Source organism: Struthio camelus, chromosome 20, assembly GCF_040807025.1.
Source record: "Struthio camelus isolate bStrCam1 chromosome 20, bStrCam1.hap1, whole genome shotgun sequence".
In the NCBI taxonomy this organism is placed as follows: Eukaryota; Metazoa; Chordata; class Aves; order Struthioniformes; family Struthionidae; genus Struthio; species Struthio camelus.
The window spans coordinates 7,308,893-7,335,575 of NC_090961.1; the positions used below are offsets into that span (position 1 = coordinate 7,308,893).

The following is a 26,683-nucleotide window of genomic DNA, read 5'->3' on the forward strand; positions in this document are numbered from 1 at the left end:
GCTGGAAGGTTTGACCTGAGTTTTCCCACCAAAGACAGAACAGGTAACTGATATGAGGAAGGAAAGCAACCTCTTTCTTTCTCTGCCAGCTAGTGGGATTCAGACAGGAAAAACCTGCTGCCTTGGCAGGGAAGTGAGAGGGAGGAGGCGTTCATCCAGTCTAAGCTTTAGATGCTTAAGTTCCTCCTTTGAATCATCGTCTGGAGAAACGTCTCCCTCTAGTCTCCCAAACAAAGGAAGCATAAGTTTCGGAGGACAGGCACTGTGAATATCCTCCCTTCCGCAGCGCCACCCCTCCCCACCCCCTTTTTTAAATTTAAATGAAGTAGTTCTCTCTCTCCCTCTTTTTTTTTTTTTTTTTTTTAAAAAAAAAACTTAATCCGAGTAGTTCTTTGGCAGTCAAAGCTTTTCCTCTTCATATAGCCAAGGCAGCTGGGTAGGTTTGCTACCATCACTTCTCTGTTTGCTGCAGAGGACACCTCTGCAGATTCAGAGCTGACTCAACTATAGTGACATGAACCTCCCAGCAATGAGCAAGTGCTGTTCTTTGTGTCCGGAAAGCATCCATCTTTCCTCCCCAACGGGCCACAATAGATACTTACTTGATAGAGTTCCTCCTTGGTCACATAGGGCTTCCCCTCTGAACTGAGGGCACGGAAAGCGCTCTCGATCTCCTCGCTGGATTTCACATTCTCAGTTTCCCTGCTGATCATAAACGCCATGTACTCCTGCAGCGAGACGTGTCCATCCCTGCCAGTGAAACAAACAGCGTGTGAACACTGCCATCCAATAATACTCAGAAGACAGCACTTCCAGACATACCCTTTTGAGAGCAGACTTAGCTGTTCCGGGAGTAGTGAAAAGCCTAACGCAGGCGACTACATCACCTCCAGGTCGTTTCCTAAACTAAATTTCTCTTTCACAAATATCAGTCTTACCTTCATGGAGACTCTTTTACATGAATTGTTATGAAAACAACCACAGCCGCCTCCATAGCAAGACAAAACCAAAGCTCTCAGGCTGTGACAGGCTTTCCGGCCAAAACCACAAACGATACCTATACAACATTTTGTAGCAGAAGAATAAAACGTCCCAACCCACATACCTGTTAGGATCTACAGTGTCAAGAATAGACTCAAATTCTGGGTCCGGCTCTCCTTCCTCAACCATAGGAAGGTCGTATCCAAGAGAGCGCAAGCAAGACTTAAACTCTTGGTGATTAAGACGTCCAGATTTATCCTTGTCAAAGTGCCTAAAAACACAAAAATCAAGAACTCGTGCGTTTTAAGTGTCAGTCTTTGTAATATCTGACTGAAAGCTACACAGTGGGCTGAACCTGGAACAGATTATAACCAGTCCTCATTTGTCCTGGACAAATGAGTTCGAATCAATAAGCATTTCATATCTAACATATGTCAAATGTAAGCACAAATTCTTTACATTGCTGAAAAAGCAGCAAAAAACCCAGCTGTATCCCCCCAGCTGTATCCCCCCAGCTAAGATTCCTTGGTATTGAGAGTTCCTTCACCGTTGTGCCCGCAACCAAATGCGCACAGCAGAGCCTCTAGTGTAGCCGCAGCCAGGCAGCAGCGAGCGTAGCTGGAGGCTCTTGCCATCTGGCAGAGATCAGAGCAGCTCAGCACAAAATTGAGCAGACAGTAAAGGAGCTGCACACAGATCAGTTGGATTATCCTAACTGTGAATACGGGCCATCCACGTGCCAAAAGTATCTTCACAAGCATTCCTCTGGCACGCTTTCCCTGTAACTCACTTGAACATCATGCTGAACTCCTTCAGGGCCTCCTCGGTGACTCCAGTTGTGTTTCTGAAAAGGAAGAAGCAAAGCTAGTGAGCAGTTCCTGAATCACAGAACTCTGCTGGAGTTAGTCTGTCCCAAGCCAACCATCTGCATTAGAAGGTGAGGACAAACGATCAGAATCACCAGTTCTCTGAGATGTCATCATTGCTAATCACCAACAGGAACTATTTCCCTAATTCCCAACTGCACCCCTCTGAAGAGGGCCAGAAGATAGCGGGGACTCTCGGGCTTTCTACACTGCTGCAGATATTAGTCAGAACATAGGAGAGACCCATCGGCACAGACCATCGGCAGAGGTTTGTTTTTAGACAGACAGACATGCCATATTTTACCCTCCCACCCCTGAGTTAGACACACTTTATACTGCACAGGGGGTAGGTAGTACCGGGCTTGTATCTGCTGTTCCAGGTTGTGCTGCATTCTCATTCCCAGCTGGTCAAGCTGGTCCCACTGCTGCGCCAGCCCCACAGTGCTGTGTTCTGTGTATTTGTTGTCCAAGATAAGTGCCTCTTCCATAGCTGCTCCAAGGTCCTCGATCTTCTTGAGCTGGCTCCTCATAGCTCGAATCTCCTGGTGCTTGCGCTATTAGGAGAGAGCAGAGAGGAGGTTATCAAGGAACGCAAAAAAAGAGTAAGCGTGTTAGAACACAGGCTCGTGTATGTTCTTTTCTGCTGTCACGCTATTCTTTTTGTCTGCTAAGATTATATTTTTACACATATATACTGGGATCTGTAAAAAGAGTACTCAAAATAATTTCTTCCTCAGGTATATTGTTATTGGAAACCAACAGGGTCTGCAAACGAGTTCCTGAGGCAAAAATAAATTTTATTAGGAAAAGTTCTGAAAATACTGTATCCTGTCTGCCTTATGCCACTCTCTTAGAAAAGAGGAGCAAAAAGAAAAACGATGTTGAAGTGCTATTTAATGGCTCGTGATATAAGCAGACCTCAGATACGTAGGTAGATAATCCCAATGATCTCTTCGGTATTCAAAAACGTACAAAATCAATTAAGATTTTACCAGGTAATTACATGTAGTTCCATTCCTGCCCTGTGGTCCTGAATATATCTTGGGAAAAGCATTAACAACAGGTGAGCACTGCTTACTTTAGTAGCTTCCAACTGTGATTCCAGCGTTCCCGACTCCTCCACCATACAAGACCTAAACAGAGAGTCACAGTGAGAGAGAGCACTTATCCTGTCCAAAATGGCAGGTGGGGCTTGAAATTAACAGTCCTTCTTACAGCAGTAAAATTCTCCTGTAGATATTTTAACATTGGTTTTGTTGGATTCTGACTCATCCTACGTAAGGCAGGCACAGGTACATCTCGTTTAGATCTTATTCCTTTATATAGTTAATTTCTAGCCCCATTTGAAAGGCAACATGATCAGTAGCCACACTTCATGCCAAATCCAAAAGCACCCACTGTATCGGGCCTAAAATAATTAGAAACTTGGTGCAGTCCTGCCCCACTCCACTGTGCTCAACACACACACACACGCATGAACTACAGGTGATTCACTGGAGCTGTATTTGCTGTTAAGATACAGGAGCGCTAGAGGTGTGTTACAAGGGCGGGGGTGGGGAAACATGGAAAAAGACCTCTTGAAAACTACTGGTTTGGTTTAAATGTGATGTTAATATGGCATATTCACTGCAGAAGACTGAAGAGCTCCCCTGCACCGCGGTGCTGGGTGGAACGTTGCTTCTCCCTCCCCGCCGCTCCCGTCCTGTGCCGGAGAAGCTGAGGCAGCGCCACTTATCCCAGTTCGAGTTCCACGCTGAGCTGCTCGGCGCACAGCGGCCACCCCCACGAGCAGGTGACACCACCGCTGCGGTCGTGGTCTCCACGATCCACTTTGTATGGACTAGCTACAGAAAGTCTCTGGCTGTTGCTCTTTCCCCTTAAGATCCTAAGCAGCGTTTAGCACCAGTTTTTAAGAACCTCTGTCCTTTTAACATTTACGGTGAGAGTTCATACCACATGACCTGCGTACAGACAGCAAGCGTGGGTGCTGCGCCGATGGGCTGTGCTGTGTTTCTGACCCTGGGGAATCCTGTCACTAAAACTGGGTTCTCACCCCCACCAAAACCTATCACCCTCCTCAACGCTCCCGAGCTTCTCGGAGGAGGGTTTCAAGTGCTGAATCACCCTGTAGCAATGAAAATGCGCCAAACAACTGAGTGTTTCTCACCGCAGGGTTAAGGCTCAGAACGCATGTTTAAAGAGGTGAAGCGCACGCCCTCAGCCCTGAGCAGGAGGCTGCGGACTAACCACGGGAAGGGAAACAAGCCTCCAAGCATCTCTAAGCAGTGACAGTTAGTTAGAAGGAAAGCGAGCCTTGGAATTAAGAGTGCATTTGAAAACCAAAGTGAGGTAAGAAAATAAGAGGAAAAAACCTTCCAGATAGATCATCCCCAACTTCATACTGATAGACACGAATGACACGACGATATGCTATGCTAGTCAAAGAAAAGAAACCAGGTAAATTCCAACATGGAAGAGGAAAGAACAGCGGAAAGAACATGCCCAAACACGGCCACCGCAGTGGAGCCACACTCCAAGCTAACGCCCCCTTGTAGCAAACAAGCAACTACTTAATGAAGGAAAAATACACAAATGCTGGTTGCACGCACACACAAATAACTAATTATTTTCCTGCAAGTCGCGAAAAAGGGAGAGTTGCAAAGAAAAGAATCAAAGTCTTACAGTTAACTCATTAACAGAGTCTTTAAAGGCGACTCTCCCCTCCCCCAAGAAAACTTCGCATAGGCAGCGGCAGGCAGCAGGCAAACGGCTGCAGCACGCTGAGCAGCGACGCGCATGTAGGACAGTCCTGATCTCGATGCTTCTCTGAAGCGCTGCCTTCCCCCTAGCCGAAGGCGGCTAAGCACAGCCAACGCCTCTTAGAGCTGAGTCTGCATTTTTAATCTATTCACGCAGAATTAAGGACAAACTCTGCCTTGCATATCAGTAGCCTTCTGGTAATTTGTTCAACAAAAGAGCTTGGCATACTGATCTTGAACTCTGACCCCTTGTCTTTTAGTAAATGGCTCCCTTCTATCAGCTCGTTCTTGGATACCAGAACTAATCTACAACATTATTCTACAAAAGAGCAGAGAATTCAGCACCCGTTCCAGGAAAATCTGCTCAGTTCCATTAAACCGTACAACAGAGATGGGGCAAATTATTTTTATCTGGCAAAAACAGCAGGACACAAGACGTTGTGATCATTACAGAACACATAAGCAGCACAGTTATCTGCAAGAATTCCACCCTTTTATTTTGAAAAGCCTGCTATCTTTGTAAGAAAAGCCCCTGCTTCCTCTCCAGCCTTATACGCAAGGCCAACACACAAGCCTCAGCACCAGGCTCATATAGTATTTGTTAACGTTTTACATTATAGCTTGTTACAAAGCTTATACTGTGTGGCTGATTCTCAGTACTGAAATTTAACTGGACAGACACCCTTCTCAGAGGGTCTGGCAGTCAGAAGACATTTCAGATTTTATGCTTTCCTTTCCAACTTTTTGACAAATAACCAACATGCATCCTCGTCAGGAACTATCCCTGCGGACATAAACAGCACATTTCATATTTCTTAAAAGGGCATGCCTGAGACTGCCTGCAAACCCAGGCAAGTTTGTGGGTCCATGTTGAAAGGTTTTGTCTGCTACTTCTATGAAGGTATAATTTCTTTCAGTGAAGTGAACACCTATTCTGGAGTACGGTTATGTAGCAAGTTAAAAAAGGAACCGTTAATATCTGCATTCTACAAAGTTTTAAGATATGTAATTTCAGTAAAACTTCTTCATAGGATTCTTCCCTCTCCCTTGCAAAAACCAGTCAGAACGTTTAAAGCTCCAAAGTTATTGAGAACAGTTACAACGGATAGATTTGTTTGTTCCACTAAGCAAATCTATCAGTGCTGGAAAACTAGTTGTGTCAGCTGTTTCCCAAAGACAAGAGAGTGCAAATTATATTATGTTCTTCCATATCTCATCAGATTAAGAGCGTTTTCTTGTGCAAGCCCCCAGGGAAAGGAAGAACAAAAGTGAGGACCTTCCATGCATGTGCCAGTGGGAACCCATTAATACTTTTTTCTACTTCTGACTGGGAAATAATAATGTTTCTATAGGTTCATATTTATTTAATCTCCAAAACCCTGTTTCATACGTCTGTGCACCTCAGCTACCGATTGCTCTTTTCAAATAAAAGGGGTTTCAGTGCAGCTTTCACGAGCAGTGCAATGCAATGACCAAAGAAAACAGACAGACAGAGCAGAACACATCAAATTTTTAAAAGATATAAAATTCAATACTAACCCATCTAGCAGGTAAGTCCTGTAGAATGTGAAGATCCAAACATCAGGCAGCAGGACAGAGACAAGACAGTGAGAGAGGGACAGAAATTTGGGTGGGAAGCAAACATCAAAAGTTAAAAAAAAACATATTTATATTTCAGCATTTCATGAAGCCACATACAGAACTATTTGTGAACACAGAGACAGAGAATCACAGGATTACATGAAAACTGAACTCACCTCCTCGTAACCACAATTAGTGCGTGTCAGAATTGGCTAATAGTGGTGTCTGCGTATGGCTACCTGTTTTCCAGAAACACGCTCTTCGGTTGACTGCAGTTTTTAGTCCGAGATATTTTATTTCCAAAGCATTTGTTAAATCTTTACTGCCTCTCCCCAGGGGTGGATATTATTAGACAGTATGCTGGATAAGTATTTGTAATGTAGTCTTAAGCTTTTTTCACAGTCGTGCTCTTTCGAGGCTCTAGTGAGATTGCTAATGTAATAATCAATACAGAAGGAGTGTTAACAGAAATACCACTGGCACTTTACTCGGTCTGCTTCTAGCTATTTGTTTTTTCCCTGACTGTACTGCAGACTAGTTCAGGAATAACTGGAGAAGAGCCAAGACCTGGATAACTGGAGTCACTGCAAGAAAATGAATTCAGAAGCAAAAACATGTTTATAGTCTTGTGTTTCAGGGGTTTCCTCTAACAGCTCCTCCCTCAAATCCCAGCTGCAGGCAACGAACAAGTGCTCAATAGCTCCGTTTCACAGCGGGAGACACTTGCACCTTGGATTGACCTTAGAGAAGCGTATGTAAGATGGATACAAATATTATCCGACGAATTGTCCAAGGGCAGCTCCTTACAAGACAAACTATACCTTGTCTCCTGAATCCACTGATGGAAAGCATTAGCGTGCTGAGCAAACTCCTGGCGCAATTTGTCATTTTCTTCCTGCCTTCGCTGTTCCTTCTGCAGCTCCAATTCACGTTCCTGAGAAACAAACAAATAATTTCAAACGGGGAAATAATGTGATTGTCTTCATCCTGTAACAAAAAAGCAAAGTTAAGAGTTGCATACCAGTGCAATTCTGAAGCTCAAAGCAAGGCTGAGGACTCAAGATTGTCTTGGACAGCTAGACAAAATAATCTGAAACTACAACACAGAACATTCCTACTGAAGTCCTGAGAACTGGAACTCACATCAGTTACGTTACTGCATAGTAAGGACGTTAGACTTCTCTTACAATCAGGAAATGAGAGACACGTTTTGTTTCCTTTTAAAAGGATACAAATGGAAGACTGAAAATAACTGAACAGCAGCACAAGTACACAGGTAATGGAAATTCTTCTTTGCTCCAAGTTTAGAGATACTTCCATTTGTAGGGTTTTGGGTTTGTTTTTTTGTTTTGTTTTTGTTTTCTGTCCTCTAAGTGCTGAACCCTTGTACTGATTACTTTGGAGGGACAACTTCCAGCAAAGACATGAAAGGTCATAAGCTACAAAAATTCTCTTTGACTTGCCTTGATGATTTTCTGCAGATTCCTCCAGGTTTCCTCAAGAGCCTCCATAGTAAACCAAGTATATGGGTTGGAGGCTACACGGAAGCTTTTGATCTGGCGATCAAGCTCAGCCAGCTGGTTGAAGTCAGCTTGGGCAGAACTGAGCGAAGAACGGAAAGCATCATGAGCTTCTCGCAGTGCTTTGATTTCTTCTAGAGAGTTACAGCGCACAGGATCCGTCAGGTCCTCTTCAGCATTCTCAAACCAGCTGTTGAAGGCAGATGCCTTCTTTGCAAAGGTCAGGAACAGATCTTCAACCTTGAAGAGACAAAGCAATGCAGTTCTTCAGTTATGCAGTTAACGCACCGTATGAGGTGATCTGCAATTAACATGCATCTTTTGCCTTCATTACTCATTTCCTGCAAGTATCTCAAAACTTATGAATAATCCCCGTCTCCCCAATCACTAGCTGTAAATGAAAAAGCTGTAGAAGTTGACGGTGTTGTTAGTGTTTTTCCCCCAAAGAGGACAATTAGATTTTTGTAGCTGCATGGTTCGGGCGCTCACCTTTCTGAAATGCTCCTGAGCCTCCAAGAGTTTCTTTTTCCTGGCAGCAGAATTAGCAAGCAGCTGATTCCAGCGTTTCATCAAAGAAGCATGCCGAGCCTCGATGGCCTTTGACTGAATATGCTTGGCAGCCAGTAGCTGGTCTTTCAGTGCAGTGATGTTTGCAATTCCCTCCTGCTGGAAAGCCTGAAGTCCAGCATCAAAAGTTTCCTGTAACGTTAAAAAAGAACGAACTATTTTAGATTGAAATAGATGCAAGATATAGGAATGGTTAAACAAAAAAGCAAATATAAATGCCAAATTCTTGTATATTCCAGAAGCATTCACATGTTCTTTCCATCACTTACAAGGCTGGAAGCAGCATTAGCACTAACCTGCTTGGTGAGTAGCGTCTGTACAGAGGAGAGGTCACGTCCATAATCATCTGTCTTCAGACTGTTCTCCTTCTCACCTGGGAAATGAAACAAATGAAATAAAAACATCAACATCTCTTCTTCCCATATGTTCCTTCTATTCCTAATCAGGGGAAAGCCTCATGGTCTAATGAAATAATTACCCCCAAGAACATAAAGCAAAGTATCAGGTACAGCACTGCTGGGTACTTTGGGTTTATGTCTCCTCATTACAAGCGAGAAGCTACCTGAGATCTTTTGGAATGAAGGAGCATCTCAGTTCCTTTGTGACAATGCACTGTGGCTCAGTATAGGACATACCTATCCATGACTCTACTACATCTGCTTTCCAGTTGAACTGCAGGAAGGCAGAGTTCTCATCCAACTTGGCCTTCCTCTGAGCTGCTGCCTTCTCCAGATCTGACACCTTGCCTCTAAGGCCCTTCATCTTGGCAGTAATGTTCTCCTCATGGTGATTGTTCTACAGAACAGGAGGAAAAAAAAAAAAATAGTTACACTATACGATCTTAAAGCCTTCCAAGGCATGTCAGTGGCAGAGCAAGGAATTCAACTGAAAGATTTTGTTCTCGATCTACAGTGCTGTCCAAAAGACAGCTTTAAAAGCAGTTAAGACCAACAGCTTATTCACTTGCAAAAAACAAGTAAGAGTTCTTTTCAGACGGCATCTTTTTCAGACTGCAAAAGTAAGAAATAAAATAGATGACAAATCAGTCCTAGGAGAAAAGTAAGTCTATTTGAACATGAAAATAATCCTGGGTAGCCTTTGAGGGTTTTTTTGTTTTTTGTTTTTTTAAATCAGTTTATATTCACCTTTTTAATGAGATCCTCCCCGTTAGCACAAACATCGTTCACTCTGTCTTTGTGGACAGTGAAATCAGTCTCAAATGCTTCATGCTTTTTCAGCAAGCCCTGTAAATACAACACGTAGTCACTTTTTAAAATATTTTCTCACTCCTTATTAAAAACAAAAAGAGGGAAATAATTTATTGTCTTAAGTCAGCTAGCATACACTTTTCTGACTAAAACCGTTAATCCTAGCTCGTTAACACAACTTGCTTTTTTTTTCTGTGGACAAAAGGAGCAAAGACATAACTTCTAATACCACTTTACACTAATTTTCCTTTATCTTTGCTGGATTTCTTGGAACACTTGAAGAGCTCTTCATGCAGAGATAATTTACTTCAGACCAGAGTCAAATCTTTTCCTACACACTATTTACATAAGCTTAATAAAGCACACAGCACACAAATGCAGATACAAAAAACCCCTTCAAGTGCTTGAATACAATGAAATGTGTGAGGTCCAGGGCTATAAAACAGTAAGGCGTGCTATACAGTTAAAACACACTAAAAGCCTCTCTAGAGAACGTCTTAAGCCTCTGGTTACAGTCTCCTGCTTCACCTGTGATTTTCTTATTGGTACTTTGAAGGAGGATGCAAAGCCATCCTCACATACTTATAATTTTGGAGTCGGTCTGATTCAGCCAGTTCTCCAGCACAAATAAAAGCCATTTGATTTGACCAGAACTGCCCATCACAAATCTAGAGATGCGCAACTATGCCAAATTTGCAAGCCATTTCTACAGAAAATGAGTATTTGGGATGTTTTTGTAGGATGAATCAATGTTTTACAATACATACTTTCAAAACAAACAAGCAATAATCTCCAAATCGGAAAAAACAAATAAAAAGAAGAGTCCATCAAGGTCTAGCCAGCAATAGCGTGATAAAAACAGAGATGACAACTTTTTCCATACCTGGATAGCAGCAAGCGTGTCCCCATAATCCTCACTAGCTACCAACGTCATTTTCTCATTAATCCAGGCTTCTTCTTCCTCAACATTTGCTACAAACTGTTGGTACTCCAGAGACTCCTCTAGGCGCTGACCTCTGCACGGGAAAGGAAAGGCAAAATTTGCCAAAGTGCTGCTTCACCGCTGCTCTACCACTTTTAGACATAAGATGTAAAAGCAAATTGCAATGACAGACAGCTCGGGAACGAACAGAGGTTGAACCCTAACACGCAATTATTCACACTTCTCTCCTTCTCCAGCAGCAGACTGCAATACCGCCAGCTCTACAAATTCACTAGGCCACAAAGCCTGCAGCTATCCAAAGACTGCAATGAATCATTTTCCGCCAATAGTTTCTTTCAGAAAAACACCCTGGTGGGGAATTAAGGCCAGTTAATTTCTAGTCTACGGTTTCCAAGTGGAACAAGAAAGGGGCTTATACAACAGCCCTGAGTCCGCTTAAAAAAACCTCGGGTTTCTCCTGAGGAACACTATCATTAAAACTGTCTTCAGCAGTCTCCTAGATCCTGTCCTCAGTGATGCGTGCTATCACATGATATGACTGACTAATGACCTATATTTAAAAACCTGAAATTCAGTAAACCTGGTTATTACAAGTCCAAGTAACTGTTTTATTTATATTGCATTTTACAGAAAGCTGTCTTACACACCGAGCAGCTGCCAACTGTTTTAGCTCTTTCCAGTGATCCACAAACTGAGCCAGTCTCTGCTGTATCTCCTCCTTCCCAATTGTGTTATCATCTGAAAGCTTCTTCCCAGTGTCTAGAACACCCTGCAGAGCAGACAAACACACAGTTACTAGAACATCACTTGCTCTCTTCTTGTGCACTTTATCTGGATTCCTACAAGTCTGTTACGGGTTTTCCTTATATCAGGTCATTCTTATGTAACGTAACAAGTGAATTTTTAATTTCGCTGGTTCAGGTATTTTATGGAGTTAGCATAGAGGTAGCAAGTTCAAATTTGGAGTAACTTCCTGTCACTTCTTTAAAAATTGAGTGCTTGCAGTAGCCCATTTCTCTGCTTATCAATCACTTGCTTAGGAGCTTAACAAAGCCCTTTCTTTATCTCATATTCTTCAGGCAGTAACAGCTACAGGGGCACCAGAACAGTGCTTGTTGTCTGATATATAATCTCAGTCATCTAGTACTTAAGTTCTGAAATATGACTCTAAGCATATACTGACTTCTGTGACAAAAGGTATTTTTTTCACTTGAGCATTTATATTTGCATCATTTATCACAAACATACAACAAAACATTTCCTGTAGAGCCTCTCTCCTTGGCAGATTTTCTTTACCTGTATAGCAGGCTCATGGGCAGCTAATTCTGCTTCTAAACGCTTGTGTTTTTTCCTAAGGTTCTGCACACCAGTTAGGTCTCTGCCATAGTCCTCTGAGCTAACCAGCAGTTTCTTCTCTCTAAATTCAAAAGAGAGAGAGAGAGAGAGAGAGAGAGAGAGAGAGAGAGAGAGAGAGATAAAATTTGAGAATTTCTTACACAGGTCAAACCTCACAACTACAGCAGCATCTTTACATTTATCATGTTCTAGGACGTTCCTCATTCTAATTATTGAGTTCATAGGGCATTATATATTTTACAGCAAAGCAGCAGTGTAAAGTGTCTAATAAAGTTCCTCGGATTTAGAAGTTAATAATCTTTCAAGTAACTTATCATACAGAGGACACAGGGTAGGAAAAGAAATCACTGCGTATGAGATTTTTTTTCACAGCACAAAAATCTTGGATGTAAAAAACTGGATACATTAACTATTAGCCAACAGCAGCTGACTCCTGGCAGTACATTCAGAATTGTTTGGGGGAAAGAAAGAAGAGGGCAGAAGGCCTGTTACTTCTCTGTTAAGGATAGGATTTCTCTGTACTATCCGTTTCCTTTGTAAGGAAATAACTACCTCTTTTACTTGCTGTTATATATATATAAATATATATAATAAAAATATAATATATACATAGAAAATTATTTATATAAAACATATACACATGACAAAAAAGTGCTCCAATTTGAATGATTTCTATCAGGCTCATGTCTTTTTCTCCTCCCCCAAGATATCAACACCAGTATGTGTTTGATTAATTACCACAACAGGCTAAAACAACCACAACAAAAATCTTCTAAATATTTGAAATTTTAAAAGTAAGGTTTGAATTATTGTTAGGAGTTTTCTCAAAAAGACTAGAGTCAAATTTCAATTATCTGCTCCAGGCTTTAAAAGTGTTTGTTGTTTCAGCAAAAAGCTTTTCTTATCAGGGTCTGGCCAAAGAAAATTTATACATAAAAGGTCCACACCCCGACTAGTGCTGAAGCCATTTTGAATATAGCTTTCCCTGACTGGGAGGCAAAGATGATTTCTTGTACAGGCACATACCTGTGGAAAAGCAAGTTATAAAACCATACTACAGACTAGGAATGTTGTTAGCAAGCTGGCAAATAAGCACGTGCCCTCACGCCAACACCTAGAACTTCCAAAATACACACTTGATCCAAGACTCCTCGTCATCCATGTCGCGGAAAAACTGATGCAAACGGTGGGACTCATTCAACTTTGCACGGCGGGCAGCTGCCATGCTCTTGATCCTCTGAAAGCGTCCGTTAATAGTGTCACGTTTATCCTTCACTTGGGAAGTATCGAAAGCGCTGCTTGTCATCAAGCTGTCAGCTTGACTATTCAGGTCTTTCAGACGATCCTAGAAACGTGGGTGAAGAGGTGTGTGAACAACATGGATCTCATTTCTGTATTTGTTATCTCGGTAAATAAAAAGCTGGCTGCTATGCAGAGTCACAGTTTGTGTTAGGTAAACATGTTTCAACAGGTTTACGACTGCAGCATGAATTGAAGTGGTATCTGTAGAATTTGCCAATTACTACGGTTTTTCTTTCAGAATTAAGAGAGAATGCAATACCTCATGAGCAGATATATCAGCTTCCAGTAATTGGTGCTTCTTCAGAAGGTTGTTAACAGACGCCAAGTCCTTTCCATAGTCTTCAGACGCCAGCAGAGCCTCCACCTGGGGGTGGGCAAAGAAAAAGGGAAGGGAGGGCGAGTTGTCCGCTGCATCTTCTCCAAAACTTCAAATATAAGGCCTTTAAAACTATGCAAAGCAATTCTCTCTTCAGTTTTCTACAACATGGACAAACCTTTTCTGCATCACCTGGGTCATTTGTAAGAGATTTAATGCAAACATGTTTCTCTTACCTTATTGTTTATGTAACAATATTATTGTTTATGTAATAAACAATAATATTAAAAACATCCACAAGTGTTTTTTAGCCTTTTCAGAATTTCAAAATAAATATTAAAAAAAAAAGTCTGGACTTGCCTAAAGATATACTGTATTCTAGAAAATGTAAGATAAGCAGACAGAATCCAGAATTAGAAAAAGAAGTCTCACACAGGAGCAATCACAATATCAGGCAGTTACCTCTGAAAGCCAGAAATCAAAGTCCTTGATTCCAGTATTGAAATTCTGTTGTTTGTTAGCTTCTTTGAGCTTCTGACTCTTCTCTGCTGATTTCTGCACCAGGAATTGCCATTGGTCAGCCAGGGCAGCTAGGCGCGCCTGTTACAAAATAGAAAAGAAAAACGCTATAAAAATAAAACAAAACAAAAAGTTCTAATAAATGCAATGCCAGAATAAGGTAAAATTGGCTGCTGTTTCCAGCTATGTAAGTTATATAGTCACCATTTCATGCTGCCTCGCTATAGTTCAGTTTGACTTTTACATCCTGATTGTAGGATCAGGAAACTTCTCTCGCTCTTAAGAACGAAGCGAAACGATTACCCTGATTTTTACTGTACAGCTTTTTTTCCATAGGGAAACACTCACAATCGCAACTATCCAAACAGTTAAATCAAATGTTAAACTAAGTAGGTCTTCTAAGACGTGTTATACCTACCTTCACAGCATCCTCACTGCCAGCACATGCTCCTCTTTCAATCAGAGAGTTCCCCATATCAATGACTCCACGGATCCGATCTGCATTAGCATGGAGTTCAGCTTCAAAGGCTTGGTGTTTCTGATGTTTGCTCTGAATATGACAAAACAGAACTGTTTTGACACTGGACAAAGGGCTCCTAAATTGTTCTCATAGGCTGACAAGAGAGCACAATTGTCTATGGATAGAAAAGAAGTCTGTGTATAGCCTGAGCTAAAGCAGCTCTCTCTCTAAGAATATTTATTTGCTCACTCAAATAATAACTCTCTTCCATTAATGCGCATAACCATCAGGCTTTGACCCAACAAAACTGTCAGCGAGCTAATATTTATAACTCGGACAACGTCTCCTGCGTTTCACACATGCCAATAAAACATTCCTCGTGTTAGGTTTAGGCGTTATTCAAGAAAAGGTTTCTCATTTACATTGCCATCACCTCTAGAAAGCAGCGATTATACATACCTAAGCAGAAGCACAGTGGATCATGCTTTCTACTCCTATTAGTTTTACAAGTTTCTACTTCCCTTCCTGACCAACAGGTATGGAAGAGAAAACACTGCTCCAGTCTACTTCCTTTCTGCACAGTTTTGATATTAGTCGAAGTTATCTATGACCACATATTTTGAAATCCTGAATTAACAGCCAAAAAACACTATAAAAATCACTTTCAACTATTTGTTGAAAACTTTTCTCTGCTGAGTTGAGAGCACCATGAGAACAATAGGAGCCTTGGTAGGAGAGGGATACAGTTCTCTCTCACATATACACGCATCCATCCACCCACCAGGAAGATAACAATAGAACAAAAATGACAAGACATAATTTACAAATATTAACTGGAAATGCTAGTAACATTAGACATGGGTATACAATGCCCTGAGAGAACAGAATGAAAGGAAATGTTAGATTAAAAATAAAATATGGAAAATACTATCGCACTGGCATGAGAAATTCTGCATGAACTGCTTCATTTTGGAAACTGCCAATTCTGAATCCCGAGATCATAGAAACATTTCCTCCTCTAAAGCTAAATTTAGCAACGTGTAAAATTCAATTAAAAAGGAACACAAAGCTGCCAATCGCATATCTCCACGTAATTACCATTGCAACAAATCTAACGCAAGACTTCTTCTTTAAAATATAAATCGTTCACATTTTTCTAAAAAAGAAAAACAATTGGATGCACCACAGCCTAAAGCAACAAATATAGTGCTTCCTTCCTTCCTTTCTATAGGTTGCTTCCTCCCCTTTTTCCTTTGTTCCATATCTTCTCCTTCCACATATCCTCATTTTACTCCACTCCCTGGATTTTTACAACTCCTGCCAGCTTTCCAGTTGACAGATATCTTCTTCTGCAATGGTCCTTCTATATTATTCCCGTCTATGCTATTGCTGTAAGAGGTAAGCGACCTAGGCCTATCACCTTTATTGAATCCTCCACCTTCAGCAATTTTAATTTTACAAACACGAGCTGACAGAGTTGACGGTCATGGGTTAGCCATCACAACTCCTCCAGAAAGGAGGATGACAGACCCAATTGCAAAGTTCTGAAAAAGGAGGATAGCGACCCATTTTGCTATGGGCTAACGCCTTAAAAACAGAACAAAACAAAAACAAAAACCCGTAACACCAATCACTACTATCTAATGCATCGCAAATTAAACAGGTCATGCAGAACACACCTGCAAAACAAATACGTAAATAAATGATGCTGAAAAGGTATTAACAAAAAAGCCACATCCATAACATGAAGATCAAGAGCTGTACCTGGATGAAGGTCAATAACTATTAGCAAACAAAGAGACTGGATGAACTGATGGATGGAGCAACAGATTGCAACCAGACCTTGTGCTCACACATAAGCTATACAAAGAAAACAAATTCACATACCAGGGCTAGTCCAAACTACAAAACTTACCAGCAGTTTGGAAAGCTATAAAACAGATTGAGAAAAAGAAGTAGTTCAGTGCATTCATACTACCTCATAAGCCGGTATTAAAACATACGAGGTAACTTAAATAATTATTTCGTTAATACTGAAAAATGAACGAGCCTTCACATTTTAGGACATAAGACAGAGATGAGACCTGAGAGCTCTATTTCCTTGTTTTATTAACTAGATGCTAGGAAAAAGACACCTCCTCCTCAAAGGTTTCTTCAGGAAGCTTGCTGCTTTAGATAATATATATATATAAAATTAATAAGATATGTAGTAACTAGCGAGTTCTATTTTGGGCCTCCTTTCATGCATAACGCAACTTCCATTTTCTCCTCGTAAAAGGGAGACTGTGCCCAACACGACACATTATTCTCTTATCACTAAATCAAGAATTCCTCTGAGCACATTCTTTCAAAACAGGGTATGCTCTGTAGAGTTACAGTTTTTGTTCTGATTTTTGAGCTGAAAAACATATTCACCTGGATATTTGTGGGATCCTTATATGACTCATCACTCGCAGTTTGGAGCTTTTCACTGATCCAAGCTTCTATTTCATCCACATCACGACTGAACTGTTGGAGAGTCTGAGATTCTCCCAGCTTAGATCTCTTCTCAATCATTTGAGCTTTCAGACGAAGCCACCTATACGTAATTAAACATACATGTAACATGAAAAACGATGACTGCACGTGGCATCGTGTTCAACAGTTACAAAATGATGTTAAAGAATGTTCTTTTTCAGTCGGTATCTGCATCCCATCTAAGAGGGTGATCAGTATACTGACCTGTCCAGAACTTCATTGCGCCTGTTAGCAATGACTCCTTTCGCATAATGATCAGCGGAAATCAGCTGGTCAGCAAAAGACTGCAAGACAGCAATTTTCTCTTCCTATTCAAAACAGGAGCCGTTAATTAGAACTGTGGTACCTTAAAGCCAAGTGATGATCAAGGTCGGGAATAGAACAAGACTCACTCACTCTCTCTTTTTTCTTTTTCTTTTTTTTTTTTTTTTTAAATGAATAGACATTCTTGTAAACCTGAGTCTCTAAAAGACAACCACCTCCTGCAGGATTGCAGTATTCAACTTAGGAACTTTTCTAACTGCTACAGGTGAAAGAAGTATCTTTTGAACTTCCAGCTAAAGCAGTATGATCTCTCAGTAAAAGCAGGCAGTCTCCTTCTAGAAAAAAACCGAACATATACTTAACTTTTTCTGTTGTAAAACTAACTAAATAAAAATATCCACTTCAAGTCAGTAAATGATTTACACAAATACTTGCCATTATTTCTATGCCATAGCTGTAGGCACTAAAATACATCAATACATCCCTATCTGCATTAGCCACTTGTAAACCGCTATAGATTCCAATTGACTACGTATTTAGAACCACAAAGTCATACAGGGGGAGCAAGCACTTCTTTTGTTAATAACCTGCATAAGAAAAACTGAACTATTTTCCCCTCACTTTATCTATACTCCTCACCTGGACATTGATTGCTTTATCAAAATCTTCATGTTTCTTGATGAGTGCCTCCACGCTGTCTAAGGAGTCTCCTTTATCTTCTGTATTTAGGAAAGCCTCTCGGGCAGCCATCCAGTTTTCAGCCTGTTCACAGTCCCGATGAAACAGCTAAGGAGAAAAAATTCCAAAGCGTGAAACAGACAGGCCAGGAGCACTACTCATCACTACGAAACAATAAACTTCCCTACGGAAGCGGGAATTCTTTTTCTTTTTTAAAAATGCAGCAGAGCACCTGTAATTCTAGACATTGGTCTAGCATCATTCTGCGCTGGACCCAGGCCTTCTCTAAGTCTGTCCTTTCTTGATCTAGAATATCCAGTTTCTCCTTGATCTCTGGGCTAGCATAGTGTCCATGAGCCAGAAGTTGTTGTCCAAACTGTTCAAACGCCTGGAAAGTGCCAGCCCTGGCATCTATTTCAGTGCGGTGTTCCTGCAAGAGATAGAATTGATCTATTTTTGGAACTGTAAATGGAAAGTCTCAGAAAAAGAAACATCTGTTGATGTTTCTACAGATGCTTAAATACACTTGTGATCTTCCATGTACCTGGTGCCTTTCTAATAAAGCCTCAGCTCCAGTCACATCCTTTGCAAGTTCGTCTGAGGACACCAGGCCCCGGATTCCGTTGATCCAAGACATAAGATCCCTGTAAACACACGTTAATAGAAGTTTTTTTTCCTTCCCTCCACTGAAGTAAGCCAGGATAGGAAAAGGGGCTCCTCTTCCAACCCTCCCTGAAAATATTCCTGTGGAACAATGAACCATATACACTTCACTAGCAACATACATAAGAGATGGTTTTTGTGGGCAGGGAGATGGTCTGTACCTGAAATCACTGAGGAAACGCTGCAGGTCATGAGAATCGCCAAGCTTCTCTTTGCGCTGGTCAGCACGCTTTCCCAGACTGTTCCAAGCCTGGTTCAACTCGGTACATTTTTCTTGGAGATCTTCAGCAGATTCGGGATGCGACTGGATCAGACGCTGGGCAGTTTCACCAAGAGAATTCACCTAGAGTTAGAGAAAGGAGAATAAACACAATGAAGATTTAAAAAAAAAAAGTCTTTTCTACAGTTTGATCATTTCTGCTGGAATAAAAAAAAAAAAAAAAAGCTTTTGGTTTTGTCTGCCTCTCGATCTCACCTTATCTCCAAGAGCTGCCAAGTCTCTCTCAAAGCCTTCATGTTTGCGCTGCAGAGCCTGCACACTGGCCAAGTCATGTCCATAATTGTCTGTATTTAAGGCTTGATTTTTCTCCTCTATCCATTCTTTTGTTTCATCAGCATCTCTGATTTGAGCCAAGGGAAGGTGAAAAGAGAATTAAGACGAAGAGCACCCTAGGATCTTTGTTACCTACCAAGTTGCCCATTTCCAGAAAAGCTCAAGTATCTGACAGCTCCATTAAATTGATTTTCCAAGGTGACACAAACTTTGGCAAAATAGGACAGTAGCCCAGATTCCCCAAACCCTCAGCACTTCCAAGCTAGCTTTCGTGTTAGCTAGCTTTCCTTTTTGTGGCAAGCACATAAAGAATTCTTGTTGCACCACTGGCTGGTCCAACTTCCACTGAACAAGCTGGAGGCTGGAACACGAGTTGTTTGCAATAGATCCCAGCATGTTTTGGATCTTTCATAATCTATTTTATTGCATTAAGAACAAATATGATATAAACACTCCACCTGTGGAATCTCTGGACTTCATGAGCACTGCCCAGCAGCTGGCTTCGTTCCTCTGCCAACTGCTGCAGAGATCTCCAGCGCTCATTCAACTCCTGCACAGAAAGAACCACTGATATTGCAGAGTACAGTCTCTAGCATTTTTGTTTAAACAAGAAACTCTTGCGTTGGGCTCACTGAAGCTTTATGATGCCAAACAGAAAAATTTACTGTCCGACAACGTTTTGTTCACTATGCTTTTACAACAACCTTTCGCTGAAGGTACAAAAATGTTTCAGCTTCTCCTTCAGAGGATCCTGTAAACCTGTATTTCAGAGGACCTAAAAATAGATACTGAAACAATGATCCCCATCTTTTTTCAATCTGCTGACTTCTGCAAACATGCTAACAACCCCTTCTTCATCCTCATTTTTACAGGCTTTATTTCATGGGTCTGCTAAGATCACAAAATAGCCATGTTGGAATATTTCCTAAAATAGCTGCAGCACCTCAGAGTTTTAGCATCCGTAAGCAAATTTCATCAAGCGGCCAGTAAGATAAAGGAAAGGTCGAGACTGGCCTTTCACTGCAGATGAAGATCTAGCTACAGGATTTCTGTGCATGCAGTTACTATGTTCTGCTTAACTCCAGAAGAACGCACAAATTCAAGTAACCTAGCAAAACAAAAGCATTTTAACATTTTCTCCTGAGATGGAGAAACAAATTGGTAAGATCCTGATATAGCCCGAGAGACTAATGCTGTATTTTAATATTTCTTTCACAAATTCATTCAGAAGGATCTATAAAAGGTACTGAAAGACAAAGAATATGGTAAGAGAGGGTGAAACAAAGTTCTCAGCTTTTAAATAAGTTCCACAAAGTTGTTTTATTACCTTGATGGAGTTAAAGGTTGCCACAGTGTGTACCATCAAACGTGCAGACTGTATGACAAGACAGAAATAATAAAACATGTAGCATTAAAGTCATAGTCTACCAATTGGAGCCCAAGTCAGATTAGAATGCCTTAAAAATCCATAATAATTTGGCCTAGGTCAAAAAAACAGACTTTATAAAATACAACTTCAGAGAACCTAGGAAAAAAGAAACATTCTGGATTTTAAAAGTCTCCATTAAAAATGCTGAATTCTTTAAAATACTTCTTTACAGCAGGGTTTTGAATACACTTGCTTAAGATAAAACAGAGAAGCAAACAACGAGAAAAATCAACATAAATAAACTACAAAAGCAACTAAAAATAATTAGTTGCAATACCTAATGTATAATAGACCAGAGTAAGAATAGTTAGTAATTTACATGTGAATATTATCTTGTTAGTGCAAATTAAAACAAGCAACAATAGCCTTAATGAGGACAGAAAAGAAAAAAATTAAATGTAACACTTGATAAGGTGATTAAAATCCCCAAAAACTCAGTCCCATGGAGAGAGAACATTAATTGCCCAAATCGTTCAACTTCTGGCCGAGTTTTTTGCAAAAATCAGCTAAGTAGTTAAAATCAAGTATTTCTAGAACACAGAATGACATTCAAAATTGGAGAAGGCTAATTATAAAAACGGCCAATTCCCTCCAGCGTGCAGTCTTTTTTTCTGAAAATGATGGATTACTTGCAAAATTCATCGCCTTGCAGACAGGCACAGAGAAGAACTTACAGTTTGCTAAGTTACTATGAGACCGCCGTTCAATGTACATATTTATCATCCACATGGAGGAAAAAACCAACCCCAGAAAACCACAACACTAAGTCTTATTGACGAGGCTACGTTTTCTACAATGCTGTCAGATCAGATCATATTTAGCTGTTTTACTACACACACACACACACAGTTTAAAAGATGTACAAGCACTTTTAAGTCTAAGAGGGTGGGTGTAAGGCATGAAACACGGGAACGAAACTTTATAGAGGAAAGCACAACCTTGGGTAATGTCAAAAAACATTCAAAATATTTTCATGCATCGGTAGGTGACAGCTATTCCACTGTAAACCACTAATGAGCGGATAAAGTCTTCCTCTACTCTCGTAGAAAATGAGCTAGAGATGAATAATGGAAGACAAAGATGCTCTTACACACACGGCATATTCCTTCTTAAAGGAATATTAATATAAATGGCTTTGACTTTCAGGAATAAAAACATTACTTTCTGGTTGTTACTGACAGTGGTCGCTGCAATAGTTAAAAACATCAGTATAAAAACTGGAGTTAGTCTTAATAGTAAAACTTCTAAGCAAAAAAAGGGTCACCTTGCAGAGAGATAAAAAAAAAAAATGGTTTGCCAGCATTAACAGCAATTTCTATGGATACAGCAATTCTGTTAGGGATCTACTGCCTCAGTTATCCTCACAATCATACCCAAAAATAGAGAGTTGACCTAAAAGTCACTTAATTTTGCCTAGAGGGCTTTTATTTAAAAAAACAAAACAAAACAAAAACAAAACAGTATCTATATGGCACCTTTATAGATCAATGGAGAATTTGTCTGCAAGTATATGAAGGTGAATTCCTAGTGAATACTCCATAGGTTTTTGCAACATGCTTATTGAAGTAAACAAGTAAAGTGAAATGAAATTCTCTTACTCCAAATCAATATCAATTCAAATGCTAGGAAACTAGGAGACCTCTGACAGCACTTTGTCAATTGTCTTGGGGGGGGGGGGGAAGGCACACGAGAGGGTGCACAGTCTAGAAAAAGATGATGTGCTGTAGTTCTTTTTTCATTTTCCTGTTTGGTATGCCACTAAATAATGACACCTACCTTCCAAGGAGAAGCTGTCTTAGAATCAGTTTCATCCTGTTTGAAAATGTGAAGACACAACTTTAAACGTACGAAGAAAACAACAAGCGAAATCTATCAGAATACATTCAAAATCCTTGAGATAGTTCTCCATGTTCACTCCTTGACACAGCATATCAATCATTACAAAGAAGCATTTGCACCATTTTGGGTTATCCTGCTCTGCAATGGTTTGTGATGTGGGGCAAAAAAAACAGGAAATATATGGATCAAAGATAATCTTTTTATATCCATTCAAAGTCATTATCTAGAATGAGTCCCCTCATGGAAATGAATTACAATTATGGTTGAACTTTTACCTTGTACATCCCATATTGTTATAATTGCCACACTGTCTCAGAAATTAACACTTACCCTGGGCATCATACCATAGACTTCCTGCAAAGGAAAAACAGAAGCAATTAGTTATTTTCTATAGAATGGCTAGGAAAATTTTACTCTTTTTGAGAAAGTGAAGCTATCAGAAGATATGCTGCCATCCTTTGAGACAGCTTCTTCTACAAATCGATTATCAGCATGTTATTAAACCAAATAGTGCTCTTACCACCAAATAGTGCTCTTACCACCAAATAGTGCTCTTACCACCAAATAGTGCTCTTACCACCATGCAGCAGAAATGGGAGTTTGGCTACTTAATAATATACCGTAACATATCATCTTAGAGATCAAAAATAACCAAGCTGCTTCAATATTCTGCTGATATTGGATAGAATTATTTTCAGAAACAGAAACGTATGCAAAAAGTTATCAAAAATAATGAAAGAGCTCAATTTACACTGTTTTTTTTTTTGTCTTTAGCTTTATCCCCATTTAACTGTGATGAAACGAAGGTGAAAATTCCCGATTTATATGAAGCAAGATTAATGCATGGATTCTCCATGACTTTTAATATCACTTTAATAACTGGAAATCCTTACGGGGGAAAAAAAAAAAAAAGCTATAGACAGTGCTGTTTGCTATAGCACTATTTAAAAAGAAATAATTCAAATAGTAAACTTGTAATGGCCATGCTACAAGGGGCATTAAGCGTCTCGTTAGAATAATAGTAATATCGAAACAGATAGCAAAAATGGACATCTAGGATCTTGCAGCGAGTCTTTACATGCAAAAGGAGAAGACAATGGAAAAGACAGCAAAGAAAGGAAGAAATTCTTTTGCTTCTCAACAGCATTAGACTAAGTCAGAAAGAAAAGCGGACCTGTTGCTGTACTGCCTGCACTTCATCTGCCATCAATCCTTCTGATTCCAGATCACTTGCAACCTTGTTTATGTCCTTCAGACGCGATTCGTTAGCTTTCAAATCCTACACAGGACAGCAAAATACCACAATGTGAACGTTCACATAAGCAAAGCATGTGGATCAAGTTTACACAAGCAGAGGTGCCAAGAAGTACCCAGTCTGTAAACAGCAGGAATTTGGCACACTTGACCGTAATAATGTCCACAGAATTATCCAATCACTGGCTCTTCCAATGCATAAGGTCAGGTGTCTTTGGATTTCAGTATGCAGTATCTTACTGAAGTGGACAGAACAAACATCTGCCCAAGCAATCCTTTCTTTTGCACAGAATAAAGAAGGACTGCATACGTTGGGAGAAGAAAAAAAGAACCAACACCCAAAGCCAAGCAGCACTTTGAAGCAGACACAATTATTATTTCCTATCTCACAGAACACTATAGATGAGAATTAAAACACACTCTTGCTTTCATCGAAAGGGAAGAGGAATAGCTTAAATGGGGGTTATGCTTTGTCCAGAAGGAAACTGTTGCAAAAGACGGTAGGTTCTATATTTAAGTGTTATAAAAAGAGTTGCAGTTCTCTGGGAGCTGGGAAGCATGCAGCAACCTGGAAACTATAACCAAACTAAAGACACCTCGGAACCTGGGTTCTTTTCTGTACTAGACCAGAATAGTACTAGACTGTACATAGACCAGAATAAATAAGATATTTTCGTTTGCATGAGAACGTTTCTTTTTCAAGTATACTCAGTGATGAAAGAAGTACCATAGACACATGATAGTCGGAAGGGAAAGACCTAAAACCAATATAGATTATGCAGCATGACAACATACCTTCTGAAAATCGTCAAATTTCTTCTGCAGCACCTCCACCTGCTCCAGATCAGCACCAACTTCCTCATTTGTGAGTGCAGCTTCCTTCTCATTGATCCATTGCTGAAGCTCATTTGCCTCACGGAAAAGCATAAATTTTTTGCAGCTTTTTTCTAACATGCCTTTACGTTTTTCTCCCAGCTCAAGAAGAGAATGATACCTGGAACAAGCAGAAAAGGAAGGCGGGGGACAGTCGGATTTATATGAGCAGAGCCACAGTAATTACACATGTACTGGTAGCACCAAAGATGTGGGAAATCCCTACAAGTCTACACAATGTTCTACAGAATGATCTATTTGTAAGTGATTAAGTAAATGTGAACTGTAAAACTGTACACGCTTCCCCTCTACGTGAATAAGTACACTGAAACAAGACCTTCCAAATGAAAGACTTCCAGTGAGCAAGGGCAAAACCTAAATCACAGTTTATTTCGGGATACGCTGTTAAAACTACAGCGGCGCTGCAGTGCAGGGATGAATCCACACTGCAGGAGGTACACAAGGAAAATAGCTTTCTTTCTGAGAAAGTATTTTCCTACAGTACATCGTTTGCCACGAGATTATTGAAATCTCCTAGGCTCACAGCTGTTGGACACAAAATATCTCACCTAGCCATTACTCAGGGCAAAATCTGCTGAATACTTTTCTGAGGTGGTATGTCTTTGATAACACAAGTATATTCAGATGTGTGGGAAAGTCACCCACCTGATTTTACTTATGCTGTTTTTCTATCTGTGGAATTCCCAACAACATCAGTGAAATTACTCCTTGTTTACATTAGAATAAACGTGAAGTAAAAAAATCTCCAAAATTTGTTTAAACAGGCAAATTAGCCCTAAAAGGCCAACACGAAAATATAACAGAATCACTGATTTTAAAAGCACAAAATTGAAGTCTCCCATTTGATTACTGATAACCAGAGAGACGCAGACAATCCTACAAGACCTTTCCCAAGCTATTACCTAAAAAGCCAACAAAAGTTGTGCAGTCATTACTGACACTAAATTACAAATCTCTTTAGCATTATAAGCATAATGCCCATTTTTAAAGAACCTGCACTCAGAAAAGCCACCCTTAACACTCATTCTTATCATCACCCTATGTTAACTCTTCTGGAAGATGAGAATTCTAGCTGCACCTATATGCTTTTTACATACTGAATCAGACTAAGTGGATCTAGTACAGTAATTAACAGCAGCAACTAATTCTCACTATTAAGCCATGAAGATGTCCATTTTGATGTTATTAAAATCAGTTAATGTAAGACATTGCCGAGACACCTACAGGAGACTCAAATGGGGAAAGGGCAGCTGTACAATGTTTTCGCTTGTCGCCTTGGGGCGCACAGGTAGTTACCGAACAGTTACACTTCCCAACTAGAAGAGTTCTGCGAGGTAGCATTTTCCTAACCTCTAACTCAGAGGTGACAGTCTGTTGAAGAAAAGCCTTTACATGCCTTGGGCAGTAGTGTCTACACATGAAACTGATAATCAGCTCTTGGTCTTTCCATGAGGCAGCCTTCATGGTTTCCTCCTTTCTATCCTGGTTTTGAATCAAGACTAGATAGAAAGGAATTAAGAATCTTTCCATATTAGGTTTGAATGGAAGCATTCTACTCTGACCTGAATGAGCTATGGTATGCAGCAAACACAAAGTTTTTGAAGCCTAGCTGACTACAAAAGTTCACTTGAGCATACAATTTTAGGTATTAAATACTTACAAAGCTCATAGAGGATCTAGGGCCAAACCCCTTGCGAAGCAGATCTACTCTCAAACTTACTTTGCAACAGTTCACAGAGGTGAACACAATGCTTTCACTCTGGATTCTCAAGAAATATCCTCTATGAAAAAACAGCGAGGCGCAGCCAGGGAACGCTATTCCTTTGGATCGCCTGGCAACTTTCTAGGACATAACGCAAAGTTGATATTTTTTCCAGGAGATTTGAACACAAGTTTTAAAATTAAGTTAATGTTACAATAACAATCAGTCATCCTATATAAACAAACTCATGTTTTTTGACTACCCAGCATAAGTGTTATTTTAATGATGGTAACCCCACCTTTTCCAACATGTAAGGCACTTAGATGCAATATGCTATACACAGATGCGTGTGTGTGTCTGTGTGTGTGTATATATATGTATGTATATATATGTGTGTGTGTATATATATATATATAAATAAATATATATATATATAAAAGCACGTGTCATATTTTTAACTGGACCTCAGAAAACTCAAGATATGCATTTTAGAGAAAATGGTCTACATATTA

At 40.2% G+C, this 26,683-nt stretch overlaps 1 protein-coding gene across 11 annotated transcripts in view; it reads right to left on the minus strand.

Moving 5' to 3' along the window:
* SPTAN1 (spectrin alpha, non-erythrocytic 1) overlaps positions 1-26,683 on the minus strand; it is a 53,341-nt gene that overhangs the window by 500 nt on the left and 26,158 nt on the right. For 4 of the 11 annotated variants that reach the window (XM_068914528.1, XM_068914533.1, XM_068914529.1 and 1 more), the window contains 33 exons: positions 24,371-24,569; positions 23,496-23,600; positions 22,652-22,675; positions 22,259-22,294; positions 20,381-20,428; positions 19,512-19,603; positions 18,976-19,120; positions 18,662-18,843; positions 18,382-18,481; positions 18,070-18,267; positions 17,799-17,945; positions 17,100-17,203; positions 16,794-16,956; positions 16,294-16,308; positions 14,337-14,468; positions 13,862-13,999; positions 13,343-13,447; positions 12,918-13,126; positions 11,722-11,842; positions 11,073-11,194; positions 10,366-10,498; positions 9,420-9,518; positions 8,910-9,069; positions 8,571-8,647; positions 8,197-8,406; positions 7,651-7,947; positions 7,009-7,121; positions 6,146-6,163; positions 2,926-2,980; positions 2,205-2,401; positions 1,772-1,825; positions 1,106-1,252; positions 603-750 (listed from right to left, as the gene is read on the minus strand). In XM_068914528.1, coding sequence (XP_068770629.1) covers positions 603-750; positions 1,106-1,252; positions 1,772-1,825; positions 2,205-2,401; positions 2,926-2,980; positions 6,146-6,163; positions 7,009-7,121; positions 7,651-7,947; positions 8,197-8,406; positions 8,571-8,647; positions 8,910-9,069; positions 9,420-9,518; positions 10,366-10,498; positions 11,073-11,194; positions 11,722-11,842; positions 12,918-13,126; positions 13,343-13,447; positions 13,862-13,999; positions 14,337-14,468; positions 16,294-16,308; positions 16,794-16,956; positions 17,100-17,203; positions 17,799-17,945; positions 18,070-18,267; positions 18,382-18,481; positions 18,662-18,843; positions 18,976-19,120; positions 19,512-19,603; positions 20,381-20,428; positions 22,259-22,294; positions 22,652-22,675; positions 23,496-23,600; positions 24,371-24,569 — 4,093 coding nt within the window. The remainder of the gene's footprint in view (positions 1-602; positions 751-1,105; positions 1,253-1,771; positions 1,826-2,204; positions 2,402-2,925; positions 2,981-6,145; positions 6,164-7,008; positions 7,122-7,650; positions 7,948-8,196; positions 8,407-8,570; positions 8,648-8,909; positions 9,070-9,419; positions 9,519-10,365; positions 10,499-11,072; positions 11,195-11,721; positions 11,843-12,917; positions 13,127-13,342; positions 13,448-13,861; positions 14,000-14,336; positions 14,469-16,293; positions 16,309-16,793; positions 16,957-17,099; positions 17,204-17,798; positions 17,946-18,069; positions 18,268-18,381; positions 18,482-18,661; positions 18,844-18,975; positions 19,121-19,511; positions 19,604-20,380; positions 20,429-22,258; positions 22,295-22,651; positions 22,676-23,495; positions 23,601-24,370; positions 24,570-26,683) is intronic. The other 7 variants (XM_068914534.1, XM_068914530.1, XM_068914525.1 and 4 more) reach the window with 3 other exon arrangements.